Source organism: Gopherus evgoodei, chromosome 10 (assembly GCF_007399415.2).
Source record: "Gopherus evgoodei ecotype Sinaloan lineage chromosome 10, rGopEvg1_v1.p, whole genome shotgun sequence".
Classification (NCBI taxonomy): domain Eukaryota; kingdom Metazoa; phylum Chordata; order Testudines; family Testudinidae; genus Gopherus; species Gopherus evgoodei.
In genome coordinates, this window is record NC_044331.1 from 78,213,878 (window position 1) to 78,237,801 (window position 23,924).

General features: G+C 40.7%; 1 protein-coding gene across 2 annotated transcripts in view; it reads left to right on the plus strand.

Moving 5' to 3' along the window:
- Positions 1 to 23,027, plus strand: part of USP22 (ubiquitin specific peptidase 22) — a 170,112-nt gene extending 147,085 nt beyond the window's left edge. For both annotated transcript variants that reach the window (XM_030577272.1, XM_030577271.1), the window contains 7 exons: positions 8,575 to 8,680; positions 10,761 to 10,919; positions 13,920 to 14,046; positions 15,954 to 16,045; positions 17,538 to 17,600; positions 19,625 to 19,774; positions 22,122 to 23,027. In XM_030577272.1, the coding sequence (XP_030433132.1) occupies positions 8,575 to 8,680; positions 10,761 to 10,919; positions 13,920 to 14,046; positions 15,954 to 16,045; positions 17,538 to 17,600; positions 19,625 to 19,774; positions 22,122 to 22,164 (740 nt within the window). In that variant the 3' untranslated portion in view covers positions 22,165 to 23,027. The remainder of the gene's footprint in view (positions 1 to 8,574; positions 8,681 to 10,760; positions 10,920 to 13,919; positions 14,047 to 15,953; positions 16,046 to 17,537; positions 17,601 to 19,624; positions 19,775 to 22,121) is intronic.
- Positions 23,028 to 23,924: the final 897 nt, after the last annotated feature.

Below are 23,924 nucleotides of genomic sequence, written 5' to 3' on the forward strand. Positions count from 1 at the left end.
ATTCAGTCTTGAAGTGTTCATTAGCGCATTTTTAAAGATGAACTAACAAGATTTTAAGAAAGGTTTAAGACACACAAAATCTGTAAACTGAAGAGAATATACTGTATATGTAACCTTGTTTGTCAGACCTACAGTTAGCTAAACTAGTTATTTGATGTGCATAAAGGGAATTGGTTCTCCATAAGTCTAAATTTATTGTCTTGTCACTCGTTTTATTTAGATACCTGAGGTGTTGTTGCACTTAAAACAATCTGCTGCTATAAATGTTAGACGCTGTTGTTTTTGAAGTTGTAGAGCACTGTAGGCGTACACAGTACTTTTACAAACAAATGAGTTTGGAGGTTTACGAGAGGACTGTCAGAGGGAAGAATACCACTGCTTCACTGAAATGTCTTGAGTCTGGCTTTTCTTTGAAATACCCTTGTACGTTATGGAATGCAAGTCTGAATATATTGTGTAATTACAGTGAATGTATTTGTTCAGATTAATAATAGACAAGGTATCTTCCCAAAGAGGGGGAGTGGGTGTCTGTGTATGTAAATAACAGATTCTATCTGGACTTTGCCCTCATTTTCTGCTGATCCTGAAGAAGCAGTCTGTACACTTGAAAACTTTTTTTTCCTTTTAGACTTTTTAAATTCTCGGAATCATTGATCTGACAAATCTTGACGCTTCTTCATCTGTTAGCTACGAGCCACTTTGTTTCTTGGGCTTTTATTGACAAGTCTAAGAGAGAATGGTAACTTTCTCCCTGAAACTGTAATGAGAAAGCTTACAGCTGCCAGCAAAGGTCCCTATACTCTTTTGAAGTTTAATATTAAAGTATCTGAAAATATTTTGTCAACTGAGAGTCAAGTAGTAGCTTTAGGTAATGTACCTATGTGATAAATCTTACAGAACTAACTCTAGAATGAGCCTTCCCCAAGATTCCCCCACCACTGCTAAAACCTCTGGATCAATTCAGTGCATCACAGAAGCTTTCTACTCTTCTCCACCCACCCACTCTGCCAGAAATTTATTCAAGCCAAGGGTGTTTTACACCACAGGCCTAGGAGAAAGTTTTCCCTTCCAACCAAGCAGGGAAGTACAGTGGCTGCACAGCTTTGTTAAAATACTCAGTGGTAACAGAGGACATTCAAGTTGTCATTAGGCTTCAGAGCTAATATTTCATTCAGATAAATGTGGGAGCATTTCACATCTCTTGAGTTTTTTCAAGCTGTCAGTAAGTTTCCAACCATACGATATAGTTTACCATGTTGTCCAACGCTAGCTTTAGGTCAGTGCTGTGCAACAGTTAATCCAAGGGTTGGTTACATCCATGCAGGTAGCTCACCATTTACAGTATTATAATAGTTTGAAGTGTAGATGCCAGGACCGTGACATCTATGCATTCAGAAGGCTTTTAAAGCTCAGTTTCTGAAGAAACGGAGGCATCCTTAGGGGATGATGTAGGTTTGCAGACTGCGTCATTGCAAGGTAAATGGTACAGTCAGATAGTTATTGAACTGTTCGATTCCTGCACAAACCAGGAGGCTAGTATGGACACACTTTAAACTGTTTCAGGAGGAAATTGGTTGTTTAGCTATATATTGTGAAAACTGTCCTGGTTACATATATTTATGTACTCATTAGATACTGCTGCTAGTGAGGTTATGCATACTAATACTGCACTGATCAGATATTCCTCCTGTGCCAGTAGTGTAAATTCAGATTGGCTAGACAGAGCTTTTGAGGCTTGCAGTTCTGTAGCAATCTACCTCAAACATTACCATCAAAATATTTTGAGTGTAGAGTCACAAACACTACTTCTTTGTTCAGGAGCCCTTGCTGCTGGGCATCGCTCTGTCACTACTGACTATCGGTTTGGAATCCCCCAAATTTCAGGGTGCCTTTATGCTGTAAACTGCATAATTGCTCAACTACTAGAATTAGGGGTAGTGGAGCTATTTCCTGTAGATTAATCTTTTGTCTCTTCTCCATACTCTCTCCCCAGCTTCTTAGAACACTGTCTTTCCACCCTGGGAACAGAGGGAGGTTTGGAGTATCTTATGTGCACACTCCATTTTGAGCTTGAATAGTAAAACGCAGGCCACCAAGATTTAGTGGTAGTAAAAATTAAACTTTGCAGCACTGTTTCAGACCCACTATACACTTAAGCAGCTAAAGGTCCATATCTAGGACAGGCTGATGGTCTTCAGGAAAAGTGTGTGTTGAGTGGTGTGGATTTGTTTGGGCCCCAAGCTGGAGAGAGGGGCACTGATTTTGAGTTACTCCTTTTCTTCATGGGGGATCATGGAAGTGTGTAATTAAGGTGGCTAAAAGCTGTGTATTCTCGGGTCATACAGGAGCCTGCCTGACCCCTGACGTAAGTCAGAGAAACTCTGAAGCTGGTTTAATTTATGCTCTGTTTCCCATTGTCTCCTAATGGCCTGGGAAACATGGAATAATCATACATCAGTGCACTCCAGCCATGCTCCTGATTCACCCTCCGTGCCAGGAAGCAGGGCTGGAAGAGACCTTTTATGCCAGCTCTGCATTGGCCAGGAAGGGCCTCTAAGCATGGGTATTTTCAGGGATCTGTTTTTTCCCCACTTTAAAGCCCCTTTCTGCTGCAGGGGTAGCATAAAAGTATCTTAGAGTAACTGAGAATCAGGCCTGCTTGTGTAGCACCCGTGCCTTGTACCCCATTCCTTTCCAATGGGCCAATCGAAAAAGCAGTGTTGACGTGTTGGAAAGGGAGCTAGATTGAGCTCTTTCCAGCCGAAATGATGGATTAGCAAAAGGGAGGGAGCCTCTGGGAAGACAAAACTGGTAAATTGTTGATTACTACTCTTCCCTGCCTCTTTTCCAAAATGCAAACTGCTCTGTCCTTGAAAACAGGTAATCCAGTAGCTTCATGGTGGCACCTGATCCTTCTCTGAAGTCTGAATGGTGCATTGCTGTCTTCTGCCCCTAGCTTTAAAAAACTCTTATTTGGGCTCTTAAGCATTTTCAGCCAGACTATGCCATTTATTAACCTGCAATGTGCTTTGTATCTGCCTCACTGGCCAGGGTATTTTTAATGGTTATGTTATTATGGCAGCATCATATCTGGGCACTTGCAGATGCTGTAGCTGAGGGCCACTTCCACCACCTTGCTCACCGTTGAGATTCAGGCTTTGATCTTTATTAGATTTTATCTCAACAAGACAAAGTGGGTTTAAAGCTCAGACTGCCTTGGGCAGGCAGTGAGATCTTGCTCTGTTTTCCCATCTTGCACTTTATTTGCCTGAGGAGTAAACTGCACATCAGACAGTCCATTGGCATGTATCTTAAAACCATAATTTTGAGACTTGGACCTCTAAATAACCATGTATGACAAATTAATATGCAGACTTTGAAGTCTTGACCTGAACTGAAGAAGGTACAGAAAATGTGTAGAACAGTTACCTGACTTCTGTTGCTTACGTTTTTATGAAGTAGACCAGATGTAAAGGCATTGTTCGCAACTTGCCATCCCAGTATTTGATGTGGGATTCTCTGGGATTTGCAAATCTCTAAACTTGTATTAAAGAAAAGTAAAAATGTATAATGCTGCCCTGCCTGAAAATTGGAAAATTAGCTTTAAGGTGACATCAGTCTAAGCTTAATGATCCCTTCTTTGAAAGAAATGCACCTGAGCTCCTATCTTACAAGCGCCCCTGAAAAATGGAGCTGATGACATCTGAACATTTTTTGTTTCTACCTAGTATGTATCCCAGAACATAGGATAATTTGTACCTAGTTAGTTTCTCTTTCTTCTTTAGGTCTTGGCTGCACTTGAAAATTCGTTCAGATTAAGGTAGGGTGTGAATTTAAAGCACAGTAGTTAGTCTGGAATAACTCCATGTGTGGATTTGCTAATCCCAGGATAAGAGTGCACAAGTGGAGTTGTATGGAATAGCTCCATATGTAGGCCAACCTTTATGTGCAAGACCACAGTTAAAGGTTGAAATTCAGGCCTATGGAGGTCCCTGTTAAAGATGAAAGCCCCCACTGGCTGACTATTCTTGTTGTGAGGACACCCCCAACCAAGCAGCAAAGAGTAGCACAGGCACTAATGGGTAGCAGCAGATGCATGCCTGAGTCACTACAAAGGAGGAGATATTGAGCCGTACGATGGCATATAACAGTCTTGAGCAGATTGAACTATGAACAACAGCTGGTTCATTACAGTAGCCGCATTTTCAAAATACGGTAGAATACTGCATACAAAAATTAAATTCAAATAACATTACTGTTTAGACTCTAGCTTTTACAGCCCAGTAATTTTAAAGGGTCATTGTCAAAATTGACAGGTCTGATGTTGAGCCTGACGTTATATATATTTTCTCCTGATTCTGAAGAACCTGTCAGCACCTACCCCTGACAAGGTTTGCCACATAGTTGAGAAGTTTGGATTCTAAGTGACATACAGCAAGTCCAGAATTCTGGGTTTGGGAATCAGGGGTATGCACGTTGCACTGTGCTGTCACACATTCTGCCTGACTGCCCAGTTCTTGTGAGCAGGTAAGGGAGAGAAATCTGCAAAACTTCTAGTCTTCTGAGTTTCTTATAAATTTCAGTAAGTACTGCCTGTTTGTGAGAATGGAACTTTTAAACAGAGGTATGGAACAAGTATATGTTCATAGCACAGGTCCCCAAAGTTAAGCTGGTGGAATTAATTTCTGATGTGTCCCTTTTTTAGTTAAAAATAAAAAACTATGGTTGTAAAACAAAGCATTGTGATACCTTTAAAGAAGCGCCAGACTCTGGAGAAACGAACGTGCAAATGCTACTATAATGTTTGCGGGTGATTATTTCATGGCCTTTCTATAAACATAACTAGTATGCATATGAAGGAACATCTCATATACTTAAAGGAACTACTACTTGTGAACTGTAGCCATTCTTTCAGTTTTCCAACTTAAGGAAATGATTACACTATTAGGCTGATTGTAGAATGTTTACATTTAATCTAAATCCAAGCTGTTTAACATTGGAGGGGGGAAACACCTTCTGCGCCTTAGCCTTTTGTTTGTGGCTGCACAAGCCCAAGTGGCGGATGGGTCCGGATCTTGCTTCGCCTCGGTGGTGGTGGGGCCGGCCTCCTCGCTGGGGTGGGCAGGGCTGGGTGTATGTTGGGAGGGTGGATAAATGGGGGCTAGTGAGCGAGGTTGGGAGGTGTAGTGTGGGCCAGCAAGGGGCATGGGGTGTATGTGGGGAAGGTAAGTAATGGGGGCCAGCGAGTGATGTTGGGGGTGTATGTGGGGAGGATGAATAGTAGGGGCCAGAAGGGGAGGTTGGGGGGTGTAGTGTGGGGGATTGGAGTGTGATGTAGGGAGGGTGAATAGTGGGACTAGTGAGGGGGTTTGGGTGTAGTGGGTGGAGCAAGGGGGATAGGGTGTATGTATGTGGGGAGGGTTAACAGTGGAGGCTAGCCAAGGGGTGGGTGTATGTGGGGAGTGTGAATTGTGGAGAATGGGGTTGGGGATTGTAGTGGAGGCAGAGAGGGGGAATTGGAAGAATTGCACAATGGGGAGGGATAGGTTAGTGGTTTGAGCACTGGCCTGCTAAACCCAGGATTGTGAGTTCAATGCTTGAGGGGGCCACTTAGGGATCTGGGGCAAAAATCAGTACTTGGTCCTGCTAGTGAAGGCAGGGGGCTGGACTTGATGACTTTTTGGGATCCCTTACACTTATCTCATAGAACTGGATCTCCATATATTTATATTTTTTATTTTATTTATATTTAATCAGAGCAATTTGTATATGCATATATTCAAGCAATTGTGAGGTATGGTGTGTTGTTGTTTTTTTTTTAAATAAAAAAAAACTTTGGTTGATTTCTTTTATAAGAAATTACTGTTGTACATGGTGTGATTTCTTATGGCTATTGTATGAGCCTGTGAAAGTAGATTACCACATGATATGATAAATATGCTGAATACAACCTTAACTACAACAGCACAGTCATTTGCAGCTGCTAGTATTCAGGTGCGTAATGTTTCCTCTCCCTGCCTCTTTTCAGTTCCTTTTTTTTAGAGAGAGAGTGACAAGTGCGAGGAGGTGGCAGTATTATTTTTTTCCGTCTTTCTAACCAGATGTCATGGGAGATGATGTGAGTGGTAATGCCCTTCTGTTTAACTGTGAACAAGCTTGCAAGATATTCTTTTGAGACCCCCTCATCACTGAGCCTAATTGACTTGTGTAATTGAAAAGGGAGTATTCTTAGTCTCCTGTGGGCAGAAATGGCTGTCTATTAAAGTATGCAGTGGGGACATTACCTGAGGGCCAATGAAAATCTGTGGAGCCTGTTTCTCTGCTTCTGCCCACTCCAAAACAAGGAAGGGCGGGGAGAGGGGGAGGAATCAATTTCAGATGATGGGATTATAGTGACGTAACTATCTCTACAGTATCTTTAAAGGGGAACTGAAATGCACATTTAAAAACGAAGATAAAATATCTTAAATCATTATTAAAATCCATGTGTTACAAATTATAAATGGCCTTTTATAAAGGTGAATAGCAAGGTTTTATATTCTTTAAGAATTCATTAGGTTGATTTGAACTTTGAGCATAACTTAAACCTTTTTAAAATCTTGAAGGTTCCAGGTTCAGGAATACGGTAACTGAAACCTGTATTTTGGAAATCCACATGTTGAAACTCTAATCATAAAATTCCCAAGGTATAGGGGCTGAAGCAACTTTCAGGCAAGAGCACTTTGTTCTAAAACTAGACTGTAAATATACTTGCAGTGTATATAGTCTAACTTTTTTTTTAAATGTTGTTTACTTAAGCCATTTGTTTCTCTTTCTTGCAAACGATTACTGAGTATGTTTTAGTGACCAGAAGTACCTGTAAGGCAAGAAGCTGCAGAATCTCTGAGATCTTCTCTGAGCCGTTTAGGATATGATTAACCTAAAAAACCCAGTGTGACTAAGTAATTTTCACCTATTAACCAGGATAGGCAGGGATGGATCACTTGATGATTACCTGTTCTGTTCATTTCCTCTTGGGCATCTGGCATTGGCCACTGTCAGAAAACAGGATACTGGGCTTAGATGGACCTTTGATCTGACCCCAGTATGGCCATTCTTATGATCTTATCTCATTTATTCCACATTAGGCACAGGTTGGAATTTTTGTCAGTCTGTCAATTTATATTTTCAACAATTTTCCATAATTTCAGTTTTAAAAATCTGTTGCTATTAGATTATTGTAAACAGTCAGAGCCAAATTAAAGTACTTGAAATGTAACTCTAATTTTTTCTGCTTTTGTGTGCTTTTAGTTTGCTCTTTTGTCCTAGTGATTGAAAATCTTTTTTAGGAGCTCTGTTGATTGAGTGTTTAAGCCTCCTTAGCATTTCTTTCCGAAACTAAAATATAGTCTAAAGCAATTTTTAGTGTTTGCACTTCTTAACCTAATTCTAGCTGTGCTAGCAGCCTCTGTTATAATAGATTTTTGGAAAAAATTTCAAAACTTACTTTACCAAATAGTTACCAGCTGTTGTGAACTGGTTCCACCCATGTGTATGTGTTGTTTCAACAACAGCTGCCCTACTGTAGATACAGGAGAAAGCGCTTCGCAGACTTTGATTCATCCTCACAACAACCTTGTAAGGTAGAAAAGTAAATGTATTATCCTCATTTTAGTAATGAGGAAACTGAGGCACAGAGGCTAAGAATTGCCCAAAGCTGGATAAAGAATGTGTATCAGAGCAGAGATTTGTATTTTAGAGTTCTTGGTAATCAGACCTGCATTGTGATTGCTAGACCAAACCTTTTATGAATGGTGCATTCAGTTAATGCCATTAGGATCCCAGTCCTAAAGCAGAGAAGCTTCAGTCTCTCCATGAATAAGCTTGAAGTAGACATGACTTTACCTTATAGTAAATGCTCTCTGGGAGGCTAGACTATCTTTCATTTTCTTACTGATGAAAACTTCAGAACACAAGGACAGTGTTTATGATGAAAGGATAGGATATAGGCACCAGACTGAAAGTTAATGGAGCCTTAACACAACCTTAGTCTTTTGCTCTGGCAAGCTGATTAAGGAAGGACAGTTAAAAATAGCCATTATCTTCATCTCTGCATAACCTGTCCTCTGAATTAATGTAAGAAAATAGCACACACTTGTGTGCTGTACTTGTGTGGAAATCACTGCTGCTGCAGCAAAGGCTGTCCATTTATTCAACTGCGAATGCCACTCGGTGGCCCTGTTAGTGGTTTTTAAATAGTCATTTTCATTAGCTGCCTTGGCAGCACCTTTTAGCTTTGGAACCAACCCTCATACCTGACAGAGCGAAGCAGATCTCTCTACAAAGCAAGAGTGGGCTATCTCAGAGTAGAACTGAGATTGGCTGGCTGTCCACATTACCTTAAAGCCTCATCTCTGCTGAAACACAAAATTGCATTTAAACTTTTTTCCACAGTATTTTATACGCCACCAGAGGCATGTTCTTGAACCCTTGTTTTCTTAAATATACAGTGAATATGAGATTCCAAACTGCCCATAGGAACTGGTGGGGCACATGTGAGAATGTATTACAAAGATTTCATTTGCTTTCCTGCAGGTGACGATAATGGGAAGAAGGCCAACAACCCCAACCACTGTAACTGCATCATAGACCAAATCTTCACAGGCGGACTGCAGTCTGATGTCACTTGTCAAGTCTGCCAGTAAGTGTCATTTGGTTAATTCTGCACTCAGACAGGATGGGGCTGGTCCAACGGTGCAGTGTCATACTGGGTCTTTTTTCTTGCACCGTATTGTTTAATTACAGCATCACCTAAACACAAGCAAATAGAAGGCAGGGGTCATAGATCAAGATGTACTGAAAAATCTGCCTGGAAAAAATACCACACATTTATGGGATTTTGCATTTTAGGTTAGAGTTCGATTAGCCTACCAAAATTTGGTTAATTTCAAAATTCATTATCAGAAGACTTCCAAGGCAAATTTTCTTTTGATAGGGAATATGCAGGTGTACCAGACTTGACGTAAGAGAACTTTTACATGCAGCCACATTTATCATTTTTCTTCAATTCTGAGCCTTAGGTTTTGGAGGCAAAGGTTTCTAGAGGTCTGGCTTTAGGTAAACTTAAATAAGAGGAAAATAAAGGTTTACTAGAGTCAGAGGAAGAATTCTTTCTGTTCTATGTTATGGGACAAGGTGGCTTACTTTAAGCCATTTGACATCACTCTGGGAGTTGGAGCTCCACTACATATTTTTTGGTCTTATCTTGCATTCCCCAAACTGTCTACACTATCTTGCAGATGAACTGTTGTACGCAGCTCATTTTAATCAGTTTTTGTACTCAGTTTTCAGGACTGACCCAGGGCCGGCGCTTCCATTTAGGCGCTAGGTCGCCTAGGGCGCCAGGATTTGGGGGGGGTGGCATTTTGCCGCCCTTTGCGGCAGGGGGTCCTTCCGCGCTCCAGGTCTTCGGCGGCAATTCTGCGGCGGGTCCTTCACTCACTCCAGGACCTGCCGCTGAAGTGCCCCGAAGACCAGGAGCACAGAAGGACCTCCCCCCCGCACCCTCCCCCGCCACAGAATTGTCACCGACCGGGAGCGCGGAAGGACCCCCGCCTAGGGTGCCAAAAACCCTGGCACCGCTCCTGGACTGACCTACAGACATTTCACTGTAGGAATGATTTGAGCATCATGGGAAAAAGTGTGAAATGCTAGTCTTTGTCTTTTGGACCAACATAGTCCGTATCTGACAATGGTAGCCTGAGATCATCACAGCTGATCTCTACTAAGAATAATATCTGATGTCAGAATTTGTAAGAAAATTAACAAGGAAAGATGGGAGTTAAAGAAAAAGTCAGGTGGCTCAAGGCATAAAAATAAGTTTGGCAGCTTGAAATTACTATCTGTAAATGTTGCATATTTCTTCTTTTGACCATTTTAAATATTTTGCCCTAGTGAAGCTGAATGAAAGTGGGAAGTTGTAAACTTAGATTTTTAGTCCAAGAGAGGTGGTATTTAGAGGAAGGAGGAGGCCAGAAGAGCAGATAAAGAGCACAGGTGGGACATTCTTTCATAAACAAAAAAAGTTAGCATTTGGAAGCAAGAATCACATACAAATCTGAATGGTAGAAGGAAAGGTTCAAGGAAATGGAGGTTAGAGCTTTCTGAGCAACGTCTCCAATCACCTGTAGCCACTGGGTTTGTCTTCAGATGCCTTGTAGAGAAACATGAGCAGGAATATAATGTACTTTCTGATTCTGGTATGCTCTAAGATCTCAGTTTCCAAGTGCCATGGCAGATTGTAGAGTGAATTCTGAAGTTCCAACAAGCCCAATGTTCTCTTTTTTTTTTTGTCTGAACACAGATAGTGCAGTAGTCTAAATAGAAACACCTTAGCACTTTCATCCCAAGATGCAGGCCAGATTCTGCATCTCAGAGGAACCCAACCATTTGGCTCTAAAACACTGAACTCCATTAAACTGTAGACTGTAGCAAATTTATATCCTGCATTGAAAACATGCAGTAAATTTCCTAAAATTGGTGGTTTTCCTTTGTGCTTTTTAAATATATCTCCAGTAACGGAATTGGCTGTGTAAATATAGTACTGAGTGCAGCTGTTTTGTCAGACATGCTTTATGTAGTCTGAGCGCCCTGTAGGGATGAAGTAGAAGTGGTTGCCTTTTCCAGTAAATGTCCAGTTTATATCATATAGTAAATCATACGTTTTGGACTGGTACTTTTAACTCCTTGGATCAAATGCTAAACTCCATTCTTTTTCCTAGTGGTGTTTCCACAACGATAGACCCGTTCTGGGACATCAGTTTGGATTTGCCAGGCTCTTCTACACCATTTTGGCCGCTGAGCCCAGGGAGTGACGGCAGTGTGGTGAATGGGGAAAGCCATGTATCGGGCACCACCACACTCACAGACTGCTTGCGAAGGTACAACATATGGCAAACAGAATCTTGCTCCCTTCTGCTGTCCACAAAGAAGAAAGAATGGCAACTAGCAAAGCGAACTAACATGTTACCACAGCAATATTCCTCAGCCATCTTGTAGTACATAACATGCACTTAAATTTGTTGTGGTTGGTTTTGTTTTTTGTTTGATTTTAATCTCTAACAAAGTGTGATCAACATCAGTTGCCATGTGATTATCTATTGGTTGTATTCTATGAGAAATGAGTTTGGCTCTCAATCCAGCACCCAGAGCTGTGTGTGCATATCACAAAAACCTCCGACACAATTGGTAGTAAATATCCCCCTTTGTGGTGCTGTCTGCAGAGAAGCCGTGAGTCAAATGGGCCATGGAGAGTTCTCTGCCCACTCACCTTTAGAGATGGGCTCTCCAGGCCTGGCTGAGGCACAGTGTGAGAGAGCCTACGTTACTCATGCTTGTTACGTGGATAGAGGACTTCAGTCTCCAGGACTGTCAGTGCAGCACTTCTTGAAGATACTAACCTCACTCATAATAAGTGAAAATAAATTAAATAAGAAAATGTAAAGTTGAGACTGTCTTCAGCCAGACTGTTATAATTGGCATTGCTGGGTGTTGGAATAGGTACTAATCTTGCCTGCTCTGAGCTGTAATACCATGATATGGTTGAGTGAAGGTTAAGGAAGACACCTTAACTCAAATCTCTTTCATTCACAGCTATTATAACAGTTGTTTAAAAACAAAACAGATCTACTGACTTAAACCGTTTTGTACAAGGGAAGTGATGCATCTGGGATAGAACTACATTTTGTGCTCTGGTTCAGCCTCCTGAGGCTCAAAACAGCTGGACAAGCACCTGAAAAAAAGCTTCACAGCACAGTTAGTTACACATTTAATGTTCATATAGAGCATAATGCATTGTCAAGTGTGATACTTAACTCTGCTGTAAGGTAGAGAGACACAAGTGGACACGATTCCCCTTCCCCCCATCCCCCCCAACTGTAAAATTGCCATAGGGGGTGGGAGAGAAGCAAATCATGGAGTTTTCAAAACTGGGGGCAGTTTTGAATTGGACATATAGATGAATAGGGAGCCAGCAAAAGTGACTGAAGAATCAGATGCATCTATTCTGGCTTCCTGGACTGAGAGTACTTTTATAGTGCTCCAGAATTCTAAACTCCCTGAAGTTTTAAAAATTGTGGATTCAGTAAAACCAGGGTATTAATACAACTGTGAGGAGAAGTGACTAATGTGTGAATAAAGATTTCTGCAAAGGCAAGATCCAGGCAAAGGTAGGTAAATTCTGGTAATGTTCTGAGAATGATGAGTAGAATTACACCACCTCCACCACCACCCCAAAAAAAGGCCATGTGGAAGGAAAAATCTTCAGGCTCAAAGATACCACTAAGATTTCTGGTTTGGGTATCAAAGTTGAAGTCACATGGTAAAAAAGGGCTTTTTTGTGCCAAGAAGAGGATTTCATTGAATTATCAAGTAGATAGGTTCTGATCCAGCCAAAAGCTGATAGGCAGATTGAGCATCAAAGAATGAGACCAAGAAGATGTACAGCTGGGTGGTATCTATATAGAAGTGATGGTACAGCTTGCAGCTGGCTATAAGGAAGAAAATGGGCTGAGCAGAAAAGTGACAGACCAGAAACATGGAGGCATTTCATGCTTCATGGCAGGAGATTATGTGAAGTTTCTGACAGAAACAGAGGAACAGCTAGAGGTAGTATTCAAATGGGAAAAGGAAATACAAGTTTCTCAATCAAGACAATCAGGAAGGCTAGGGTTAGTTTTGGAAGCCGCAGTGGCCTCAAGCAAAATGAGAACAGAGTTGGATCGCTGATCAGAAACAATACCAATAGGCACTTGAATGTGTCAGGTCTGTAGTAGTCTAAAATGCCCAATTTATAGTTTAATATGTATTATTACAAGAAGCTTCAATAACTTTGAACCCAACATTAACAGAGAGACTGGAACATGCATACAGCTTGTAAATTTAAATTTAGAAGAAAAACTAGAAGTCAGTCCTCTTAGTCTTTTTTTTTTTTAACAGAAGATTTAATATTAGGATTCCCAAAGCTTGAACGTTTTTTGTTGTGTTTCTAGGAGTGTCTACGCAGTGGCTGAGTGTTTACTTCAGGAACTGTCCCATCCTCTAACAGTTTCCTGCACCCCATTAAGCGATTATAAAGCACTCCTTTCCACCTGACTTTAGTAACAGGCTGGAAGTTCTTAAAACTTAAATTTTGAAAGCAAATCTTTAGTTGTCAATAATTTGCCCTTGAACAGAACTCTGCATCCAAACCTTTCTCTCTCCCTCTAGAGCTCTGACCCCAGCCTGAGAGCTGGAAGAGCGTCCTGGGGACTGGCATGTAACTGAGCACAGCAAGCATCTGGCTTTGCTTCAGAATTCCCATGTCCACGTTTTTGGTTTTGAAAACAAAGTCTGCACAAGCTATTCCAAAATGAGCTATTCTGTTGTGGTGGATGAGCCATGATTCAATCTCCTTTCTCTGCCACTGATGCATTTCTGGGCAGCTTGCCCAAGTGGAAGCAAATGTAAATGTCCGAGCTGGAAATCTGAAACGGGGCTCTCCTATGTTGGTAGCTTTTAAAATTCTGATTTATCTTGCAAAAAGAAGAAAAGCATATTTCCTTAGCATCTGTTCTCTGGGTATAATTATCTCAACACAGGGCTTGTACTTACCTTGTATAATAGAGCTATAACTAATGACTCTGCTCTGCCCAATTTCCTGATCTTTCTATAACACATTATAAATATGCACTGTGCAAAATTGTGCATGATTTTGAGTGGGTCTTGCACTTTAAGAAATATGTGGAGAAAGGGGCAGCAGGTCACCTCTGGCTTTCCTGAGAGAAGATGTAAGCTTATCTCGCATGCTGCTAAGTGGCTACAAGTGGAAATGCAAACTGTTTCCAAGATGCATTGAAAATAATTTGCCTGTATTATGCATCCTCCCACTTAATATTTTTCAGGTTTACAAGGCCAGAACATCTAGGAAGCAGTGCCAAAATCAAGTGCAGTGGTTGCCATAGCTACCAGGAATCTACCAAACAACTCACTATGAAGAAATTACCCATTGTGGCCTGTTTTCATCTCAAAGTAAGTTCACAAAGGACAGGTGGATGAAAGAACATAGACTCTGCTCTAGGGGGTGAGTTGGTTTCTGTAGATCTCTCTGCTGTCTCTAACTTCACTATAATTCATTATTGTAACATAAACTGACTTAAAGGACAGCTGGCTTTTCCAGTTAGAATTTAATTTAAGGACATTATCATTGTTTGTATAATGCAGCCTTGCCGATATGTCTCTGGGTCCCTATCAAAATAGACATTTTTTAAAAAAATACTAAAAAGTAATAAAAATTTCTGAACCAAACAAAAACAAATCCCTTGTGGCACTTATTCCTCCTGTACAATACAGCTACTACCCACAAGCCACAGAGAATGAGAGAGAAAATAAAAGTACTGTGCACTTCAGCTGGAAGGCTGCCACAGATGTACTCTATTTTTTGAAGGGAAAGCATTCCAAAGTTACAGGGCCGCAATGGAGAAGCTTCCTGTAACATCCCAACCATTTGTCTCAAGATCATACTGTGGTGGCAGTTAGCACTTCCAACTCACCGTTGAGGTCAGATGCCGTGATGGGAGACAGTGGATTAGGTGGTCACTCAGCCCAGCCCTGTACTGTTTATGGCTTTAACTGCAAGTAATATGACCATGCCGTACTGGAAAGCAGGCAGCCAGTGCAGAGCATGGGTGTCTGACTTCTTTGTTTTCCTTAGCAAAGTGGAAAGTGTGTCTAGAAGGTGAGACTGCTTCAGGGGCAAGGCAGTGTGGGTGACAATATAGGAAAGAGGTTTTAGTACAATTTAGCATTTATGTAGCCGTGGCGATTGAAGGTTTTGGAAAATAAGTGATCTTGGGAACTCATCTTGTTGTCCTCTCTGGTAAAAGTTAAGATGTAACATTTCATGCATCAAAGCACTATACCAATCTCTCTCAATTCCAAAAGTTGTTGTAATGATAAATTGTAAGGTATTTAATATGGCTTAACTAATATCAAATTCATCATAAAGAACCTATGTTCTGACAGTGTTGTTAATGCAATTAGAAAGATGAACAGAGAATCAAAAGAATATAAGTCAGAGTTTTTGACATCCTGTTCTGTTGCTAGGGAATTGTTATGGCATTGCAAAGGGAGACTAATTAGCTAGGAGTGTAAATAGGACAGGGGTATTGAGAAATGGGGAAAGGGGCCTTCTTTAAATAGAAACTCATTCATCTCATTCTACTATTTTTTCCTTTCTCCACTTTTATAGAAAGGATGAGGAAAGTGTGTGTCGTGTATCACAAATTCATCTCCCCCTTTAGGAGAAAGGAGACCGATTATTTTCTTTAATTTCCATTTGTTCCTTATTTTGATTTTAGGATTCGTGTGCACAGACAACTGGCATAACGATGGCAGTCACTTGAGATGATTTCTTGCCTTGTTGATGTTGGTAGATTAAATACATCAGTCAGGTGGAAGAATCCTTAAAGGCATATCTGTCCCCACAGGGTAGCATTTGTCTATCACCAGTTTTGCTGCAAATATAAGCTCTTTGGAACAGGGACTGTCATTTGCTGTATGTTTATATAGTGCCTATCCCACTGGACCTTTCTGTTTGAGGCCACAGTATAAACGTTTATCTTGAACTTATCCCCAATTGATATTAACTCCCTAGATATTCAGTCACCATTCTAAGCCCTATGCTTTGATTGCCCTCTACCCCCACCTCCCTCATGAATTAGGATTTTCTAGGAAAAATTTGTTAGCGCTTGTATATACTGACCTAACTGGTACCTGAAAGCTACCAAAAAAATACCTAATTTATTCACACCCTCTCGTGGCTGTGTGACAATCTCCCTACTTTCCTTTCATCTCACTTTGCCCAATGTGTAAGACATGTACAAGGAAAGGAAATCAGAGTCTCTTCTCTAAAAGAAACTTCCACTTTCTGTCTTCAGCGGTTTGAACACTCAGCCAAACTGAGGCGAAAGATCACTACGTATGTCTCCTTTCCGCTGGAGTTGGACATGACGCCATTTATGGCTTCCAGGTATGTATAGTGTTAAAAATCCCCCAGAGGCTAGGTTAGTCTGGATACCAGTCTTGCACATGCATGTGGTAAAGATGGAGTATCCTTTGAGTCAAGGCTATGACACAGTGTATATACAGATAAACCCATGTAAATATGTCCATGAAAGGGTGTGCTCTGGTTTAACTAAATCCATTTCAAAACCCATTTTAGTAAAACCAATTCAGGTCTTGCGTTTTAAACAAGGTCCTATAAAAACTTAGTTTTCTGTTAACAGCTTTTTAACTTCAAAGGTAGATAATTAACAAAGACGTCCTTTCTTCAAAATGCTGTCCTTTCAGCTAAGTACATTCTTCAGTGCAATCAGAGAGGATCCAATTTAACAGTCCTAATATTTTTAATGTTACAAAAATGTGCAAAAATCTCCCTTCCTCTTTTTATGTAAAGCCCTCTTCAGCCACTCCTGAGATTAGAGAATCAAAAAAGTTCAAGCCCAATTAAAATACTTTTAACTAGGGTTGTCTGCTTTTAGCAATTTAGCTAGTAAGCTTCTCCAGACATAGCAAGACTAATTTTTTTTATTCAAACCTCAGTCACAAAAACAAACCCCTGTGTAGAAATCCTTCTATAAAAGTTCAGTTAGTGACCTGAGATAATAAATTATCAAGTATTATACTTAAAGTATCATTTGTAATTAAATTATTACTACATAAATCACATCTTAACCAATACCAAAAGCACAAAAATAACACATCTCTTAAATTCAGGATCCGTACTGATACAGTTTTAATAACAATTTCAAAATTGTTTACTACAGACAAACGTAGTTATTTCTGCCAAGAAAGAGGGACAGTTCCAAGCCTCCACTAAATTGCCTGTGTGATATCAGAGAAGGTTAGTTTATATCAATACATTCCAGAGTATTTGAGGCTTTCCTGCTATTCTCTGGTGAGTCCTCTGTGGATAAAATAGCTGGGTGCTGATGAAAGGTTTCAGGTATGAAGGAATATAGCCACTGTGACATCAGAAAAAGTATTTTTCTGCAGCAGGGAGCTCTGTAATCAGAATTTTATCAACCTCTGAAACCAGGAAGGTAATCCTATTGCTGTAATCAAAAACGCAAAGTAAACTCACAAGTCAAAAGAAGAGCGATTGATCCAAAGGAGTTTAAAAGGTTAATGTAATTATATTTTGTTCAGGGTTAAGTGCCAAATTAATCTCTCCTTAATCTGTTTTTAAGATCTGGGGATGGGAAATTGTGACTTAAGCATGTGCGTGTTTGCAGGATTGGGGCCTCAGTTAGGAGGAGAAATCGACTTCCTAGACAGCATCACCGTGAGCACAAATATGATATCTGTAACACCTTAGTCAGCAATCCTCTTCTGCCACTAAGCATCATTGCACTTGTCCCTGGAGGTAGCATGCAGGCTCTCTGTGCCATGTGTGACCCACTGCCTCCCTTTGAGAAACCACTGCTTTTAAGTGACTGGATTCTTGTGTGGTTTTGTTGCAGCAAAGAGAGCAGAATGAATGGGCAGTACCAGCAGCCAACGGATAGTCTAAACAACGATAATAAGTAAGTGGTGCCTTCCAGTACTCTCCTATTGTGCAAGGTGGATGACTTTTGCAAGGTGAAGTAGAATCTGTTCTATGTCCTGCAGTGATAAAGCATTGCTATGTTTTACAGAACAGCCAGTCTGCTCTTTGGCAAAATAAAGATCATTGCATGTTTACTTAGCTTAGTTGCTAAAAGCTATGAATGGCTATTGGCTTTCTAGTGTTAACACCAGCAATAGCATGGGGAGGAATGTAAAAGTCGTTGGTATAGGATGAAAGGGAAGGCTTTTTCTTTAAACGCTCCTACGTTTATTGCAACTGAGTGTTGAAACACTCATTACTGGGGAAGTTCCAGAGGACTGGAAATAAGCAAACATTGTGCTAATATTAAAAAGGATAAACGGGGCAACCCAAATAGTTATAGTCTGTCAACCTAACATCAATCCCAGGCAAAAAAATGGAATGGCTGATACAGGACTAGGTTAATAAAGAATTTAAGGAAAGCAACGTAATTAATGCCAGTGATCATAGGTTTATAGAAAATAGATATTATCAAACTAGTTGATTTTTATTGATGAGATTAAAAGTTTGGTTGGTAAAAATAATAGTGATGAGCTAATATACTTAGACTTCTGTAAGTCATTTGACTTGGTGCCGCGTGCATTTTGATTAAGAAACTAGAACGATACATAGTCAACATGGCACACATTCAGTGGATCAAAAACTGGCTAACTCATTGTAAATGGGGAATCATTGGGCTGATGTGTTTCTAGTGGGGTCCTGCAGGGGTTAATTCTTGGCAGTGCATTATTTAGCATTTTTATCAGCGACCTGGAAGGAATCATAAAGTCCTCACTGATAAAGTTTGCAGATGACACAAAGGTGGGGAAAGTGGTAAATAATAAAGGGGACAGGTCACTAATACGGTGACGTGGATTGTTTGGTAAGCTGGGTGCAAACGAACAATATGTTTTTAATATGGCTAAATGTAAACTGTATATTTAGGAACAGAAAATATAAGCCATAGTTACACATTGAAGGACTCTATCCCTGGAAGCAATTACTTTGCTAAAAGACTTTGAAAAAGACTTGGAGTCTCAGTGGGCAAACAGCTGAACATGAGCACCCAGTGCAATGTTGTGGCCAAAAGGGCTAATAAGATCCTTGGATTTATAGCTGGGAAATATTGAGTAGGACTAAGGAGATTATATAACCTCTGTATATGGCGCTAGTGCCGATCGCTGTTGGAATACTGTCCAGCTCTTGTGTCCATAATTCAAGAAAGAGAAGAACCACAAGAATGATTTAAAGGATTAGAAAACCTGCCTTATTGTGATAGACTCAAGGAGCTCAGTCTGTTCTGTTTAACAAAGAGAAGGTTAAGCAATGGCTTGATCATAGTCTGTAAATACCTTCATGGGGAACAAAATTTGATACTAGAGAACTCTGCAATCTAGCAGACGAAGCTATAACAGGATCCTGTAGCTGGAAGCTGAAGCTAGACAAATTCAGATCAGAAATAATCCGCATCTTTTGAACAGCCAGGGAAATTCATTATTGGATCAATTTACCAAGGGCTCTACTGAATTCTCCATCATTGGACATTTTTAACTCAAGATTGAATATTTTTCCAAAAAAATCTGCTCAAAGCAAACTGGAATTAATCCAGGGAAGTCCTATGGCCTGTGTTATCCAGGTCATACTAGGTAGGTGATGACCGTGATCCTTTCTGGCTTTATAATCCACGTATCTGTGAATTAATCATTCTAATCTACTTATTTTAAAAATAAAGTCTGTTAACTACTCAATTGTGAGCAAAGCTTCCAGTGGTAAAACTGACACTTGTAGTAAAACAGGCAGTTAGAGGCAATAGCAAGATGGTGGGGAGAAAAGCATGCCCCATCCCCGACCAGCGTTGAGCACTAGTGTTTAATTACAGAGGTGACATGTGGCATCCGTTCTTTGTACACATGGATTAGACAGTCACAAGCTTCTACTCCTTTTTCTTTGGATCCAAGAGTTTACCTGTTTTTCCTCCCCCAGGTATTCCTTGTTTGCAGTAGTTAATCACCAAGGCACCTTGGAGAGTGGGCACTATACCAGCTTCATCCGGCAGCACAAGGACCAGTGGTTCAAATGTGATGATGCCATCATCACCAAGGCTAGCATTAAGGATGTACTAGACAGCGAAGGGTAGGTTGTGAACCCAAAGGGTATGGGGAGGAAAGAATGGGGGCAGGGTTATCATTCATAAAAGGTCCCCTCTGGGTGGGTGAACCTCTGTTACTTTCAGTTATCAGATTTTGAGCATGTAAAACAATTTCTCTCCAGAGTGATTGTTTGTCAGTGCTTCAGAAAGCTGGTCTAACCTACTGGGTTTGTTTAGACTGGAGAAAAGGGAAGGACAAGGTAGCGGTGCATTGTGCCGCTGTGCGAGATAACTAGTTTCTTGTATGTCCACCCACCTTCTGGCTTATCCAGTAGGCTGCAGTAATATCTGCCTCATCACAGCCTTGCTAGCCACAGTGGTGAGTGTGTGATAAGTTATTACGCATGTTGCTTTCATTGTTAAATACGTGTATTATGAATTCACATTGTAATAGGGATTGGCGTAATCCCACTGGCCAACCACAACCATATGGACTAGCTATTTAAGCTTCATAAGGCACAATTCCATATTATACTAGACTTTTTCCTCTGAGGGCAGTTTATTCAACAGGCTGTATAACACAGTGGTTAGATACATAGCCAAAAAGTACTACTGATATCCACTTCTGAGGGTTGGTTTCTGTTTCATAGATTTCTTTTGGGAAATGGACTTTGATGTATCTAGTTGTGCACATATATATAGCCACGTTGACTGTGCATTGTGTAAAACAGTATTGCCTCTTGTTTTTATTAAGCCTGTTGCCTGTTAATTTCATCAGATGACCCCTGGTTTTTGTATTGTGGGAAAGGAGAAATAACACCTCTATTCACTTTTTCCCCACCATTCAAGATTGTATAGACCTCTGTCATATCCCGCCTTAATAATTATTTCACATGGACAGTATCATTTCAATCACTTCCCTCAAACATGCACTGTGGATGCTACATAGAGCAGTATTTTTGCGAGGTTAACATGTTTATCATTTGAGAAGCATCAGGAATTGGGTTCTTTTTCAAGAAAAAAATAACTTTAAAATCTGTAATCGCCTCCATTCTGGCATATCAGCCATGGGTTTGGTGCTGAAAAGATCAAATCTGTTCTGTTCTAGTTTTTAATTATACCTGACATTTCCTCTGATTGCTGCAAGCGCAGGCAGTTCGTTTGGAATTTTTAATAAGTTTTCATATTTTCCTTTTCTGCTTTTCAGCCTGGCAATGTGCATCTCTTTTATAATATTTGACTTTTTAGTGTAAATTATTTTAATTAATTCATGTAACAAAAAGGTCAGTAGACCAGATTGGTTTGTTTTTCTTTGTTAGGAAACAGGTAGCATTGCTCCTGGGGCTGGGCGATTTGTAGAGGCAGTTACCCAGTCCAAGAAAAGAGGAGGTGGCTTGTATCATTCCAGTGGCATCTCCAGCTGATTAAGAAACAGCTTTGACTGACTGGGAAGAGAGTCTTGCCCATTTTTTCCTTGTTCAGATAAATGGTGGCTCTGACTGGACCTCCACCTGTGGAAGGAGAGGAAAGATTCAGGAAACCCTGTGGAGTGGCGAAGTGGAAGACGATAACCATTCTGTAGCAGCTCTTAATGTGGAGCTATCAAAAGGGCTTTAGAAATATTTTAACTGGCCTTGCAGCAACCCTGCCAGTATGAAGTGGGTAAGGGATGCACAGGAATCACTTTGCTCCCCACTGAAATGTAGCTGCCTCAAGGATACTGCTCAGCAGCTGTGCTGTAGTACACAGAAATGCTGCACAGTAGTTTAGGACAAGAGGAGAAGAATTTTACCCAGTTGAACCTGCCAAGAGGAGTATAGGTAGACATGTCAGATTTGGCTGGGCCACAAGCGTTTCCATCCATGCTCTTGTTTAAAGATCTTATGCTACTTTTTTATTTTTTTAATGACTGTAAGTGGTCGAGACCTTGCTTGTACATCTCATCCAAAAGGTGGCATCCTCAACCCAACAGCACCCCCTATGATGCTGGGACAATGGCTCCCACTACCAACTCAGAGGGAGATGCTCATCTACAGAATCACCATCACCACTTTTTCCAGTATTTAGGTGTTACGTGGAGGTCTCCCATCCAAATATTAACCTGGTCCAATCCTGTTTATCTTTCAAGACTTGATGCTAGGTTACAGAACAGGGTGGTCAGGGTCCAGGACAGATAGGTAGCGAGCACATTGAACTACTGATGAAATTCTGTATGCTGATTTTTTTTTTTTGGTGGTCATCCTATGAAACTAACACACTTCCCTGGAATTGTTCCAGCTGTCAAAGAAAAATAGCACTAATAGTCCTTGTTTTTATCATAGCTGGATTGGTCATTGGGATTTAAAATGTACAGCATAAGGTTAAAGTTGTGTTGTGTCTTCCTTTTTGCAGATATTTGCTGTTCTATCACAAACAGTTCCTGGAATATGAGTAGCCTTATCCAGCAGCTTGTCAGATAAATGAAAGGAAGAAAATAAGCAAGCCTTCTACAATGACACACAAACCTACCTGAAATGAAAAGACCCATTAAACAACAACTAGCACTGAGCTGTAACAAGACCTACTTGACACTGGCTCACAGCCTGGCGGAGTAAGAAATGAACAATGTCCAACGTGTATGCAGTCCCGCAAGGACAGAAAGGGGGGGAAAAAAGAGGCTACAGTCAGTCACTTAAGAGCAGAAATATAAAATGAGAGGAATGCTCTGGGTGGGGGAAATGGGAGCAGAGGAGTCCGGGCACTGGTACATCTCCTATGTTCCTCCAAAAAGTGTGTGGGAAGGCAAGGGGGTGTGCCATCATCTCCATAAAGCATCTTCTCCATTGGTGCTTCAGCTCCAACTGACCAATCATATAACAGTTATTATTAAAAATCCAAGCCCATTTTTGATGCATATGGGTCTGAAAGCAGTAAAGTGGAGGAGAATGGGATGACACAACTAAAGGACTTTGCAAGTATCTTTTTATTTGTGAATTTTAGTTATTAAATAAATACAGTATGAAACTATTAGGCTCTTTTTTTCGACAAAAGTAAAAGAAATCCTGGATTGTGGAACTGAAGCTACAGTGCTGAGACAGGTTTTCAAGCATGCCTGCTGCACAGGTGGTAATCTGCCATCAGACTGCTCATCAAAGCATCTGCACAGATTCTTTTCTGTTTGAGCCCTTTGTTTTGTTTTGTTTTTCTATAAATAGCTATTTTCTTAATTTTTTTCCTTTTATTCCCTTTTTTCACGAGAATGAAATTCATAAATGGAACCATCAGTAAAATGAATGAATTGGCGTGTTTATACTGTAACAGTGGTCTTGGTTCTTTTTTAAACGTTGTCAATAAGTTTGATTTCTTAAAATCACCGGTTTTGTTGTTTGCTGGTTGTTTTGCTCCCTCCCCCGGTTCTGCCAAGTCCCCTCAAAGAGAGGTGGCATTTGGCCTGATGTTAGTATTGCAAATCTGCCATCTGCTAGCTGTGGCTGCTGCTGAATGCAGTATGGAGGCCTAGATTTGCAGCTATTGAGCACTTCTGCAGTATGCTAGGCTTTAAAGTAAACAAAACATTTTCCTGGTATGTGCTATGTTTTTATTGGTTCCTTCTCTCCTCCCACATTTATTAACTCCTTAGACTCCTCTCCCCTTTATGGAATCCAATCCTTATGTACGTCCTTAACACTTAGCAGCTGGTGTGCAGGCTCACTTCTGTTTTGTCACAAATATGTTTGTTCTCCACTCTTTCACCCTTCTCTTCCCCACCATCCCTCCCACTTAAGAGCAGCCCATTTACCTGTCTAGACACTGGCTGTAACTATGTTTAACTCCCAGGAAGCAGGGCTGTAGATAGAATTGCAGTCCATGAGAAAAGGGTTTATTTACTTCTTAACCCCTCAGAATGCAGAGCTCAAAAAGGAAAGAAAAATTGGTTTTTTGGCTGCTGCCGCTGCTTCCTTGTGTAAAATTTGCAAATGTTAGTCTGTTGAAGGATTTAGCCATTGTATTTCTTTGTGTAAGGGTCACACTGAAAAGGTCGGGGTTTGTTTTTTTTTCCTGCAAACATACTTAAGCAATCTTGCTTTGATTGTAGTAGCAAATATTCTCCTTTCCAAGGCCTAGGTCAAGACTGGGGGGCGAGGCAGAGACACCTTGGCCGCAAAGCTAAACATAGAATTTGAAAAGGTTAGACCAGTCCCTCTACCCTAGAGA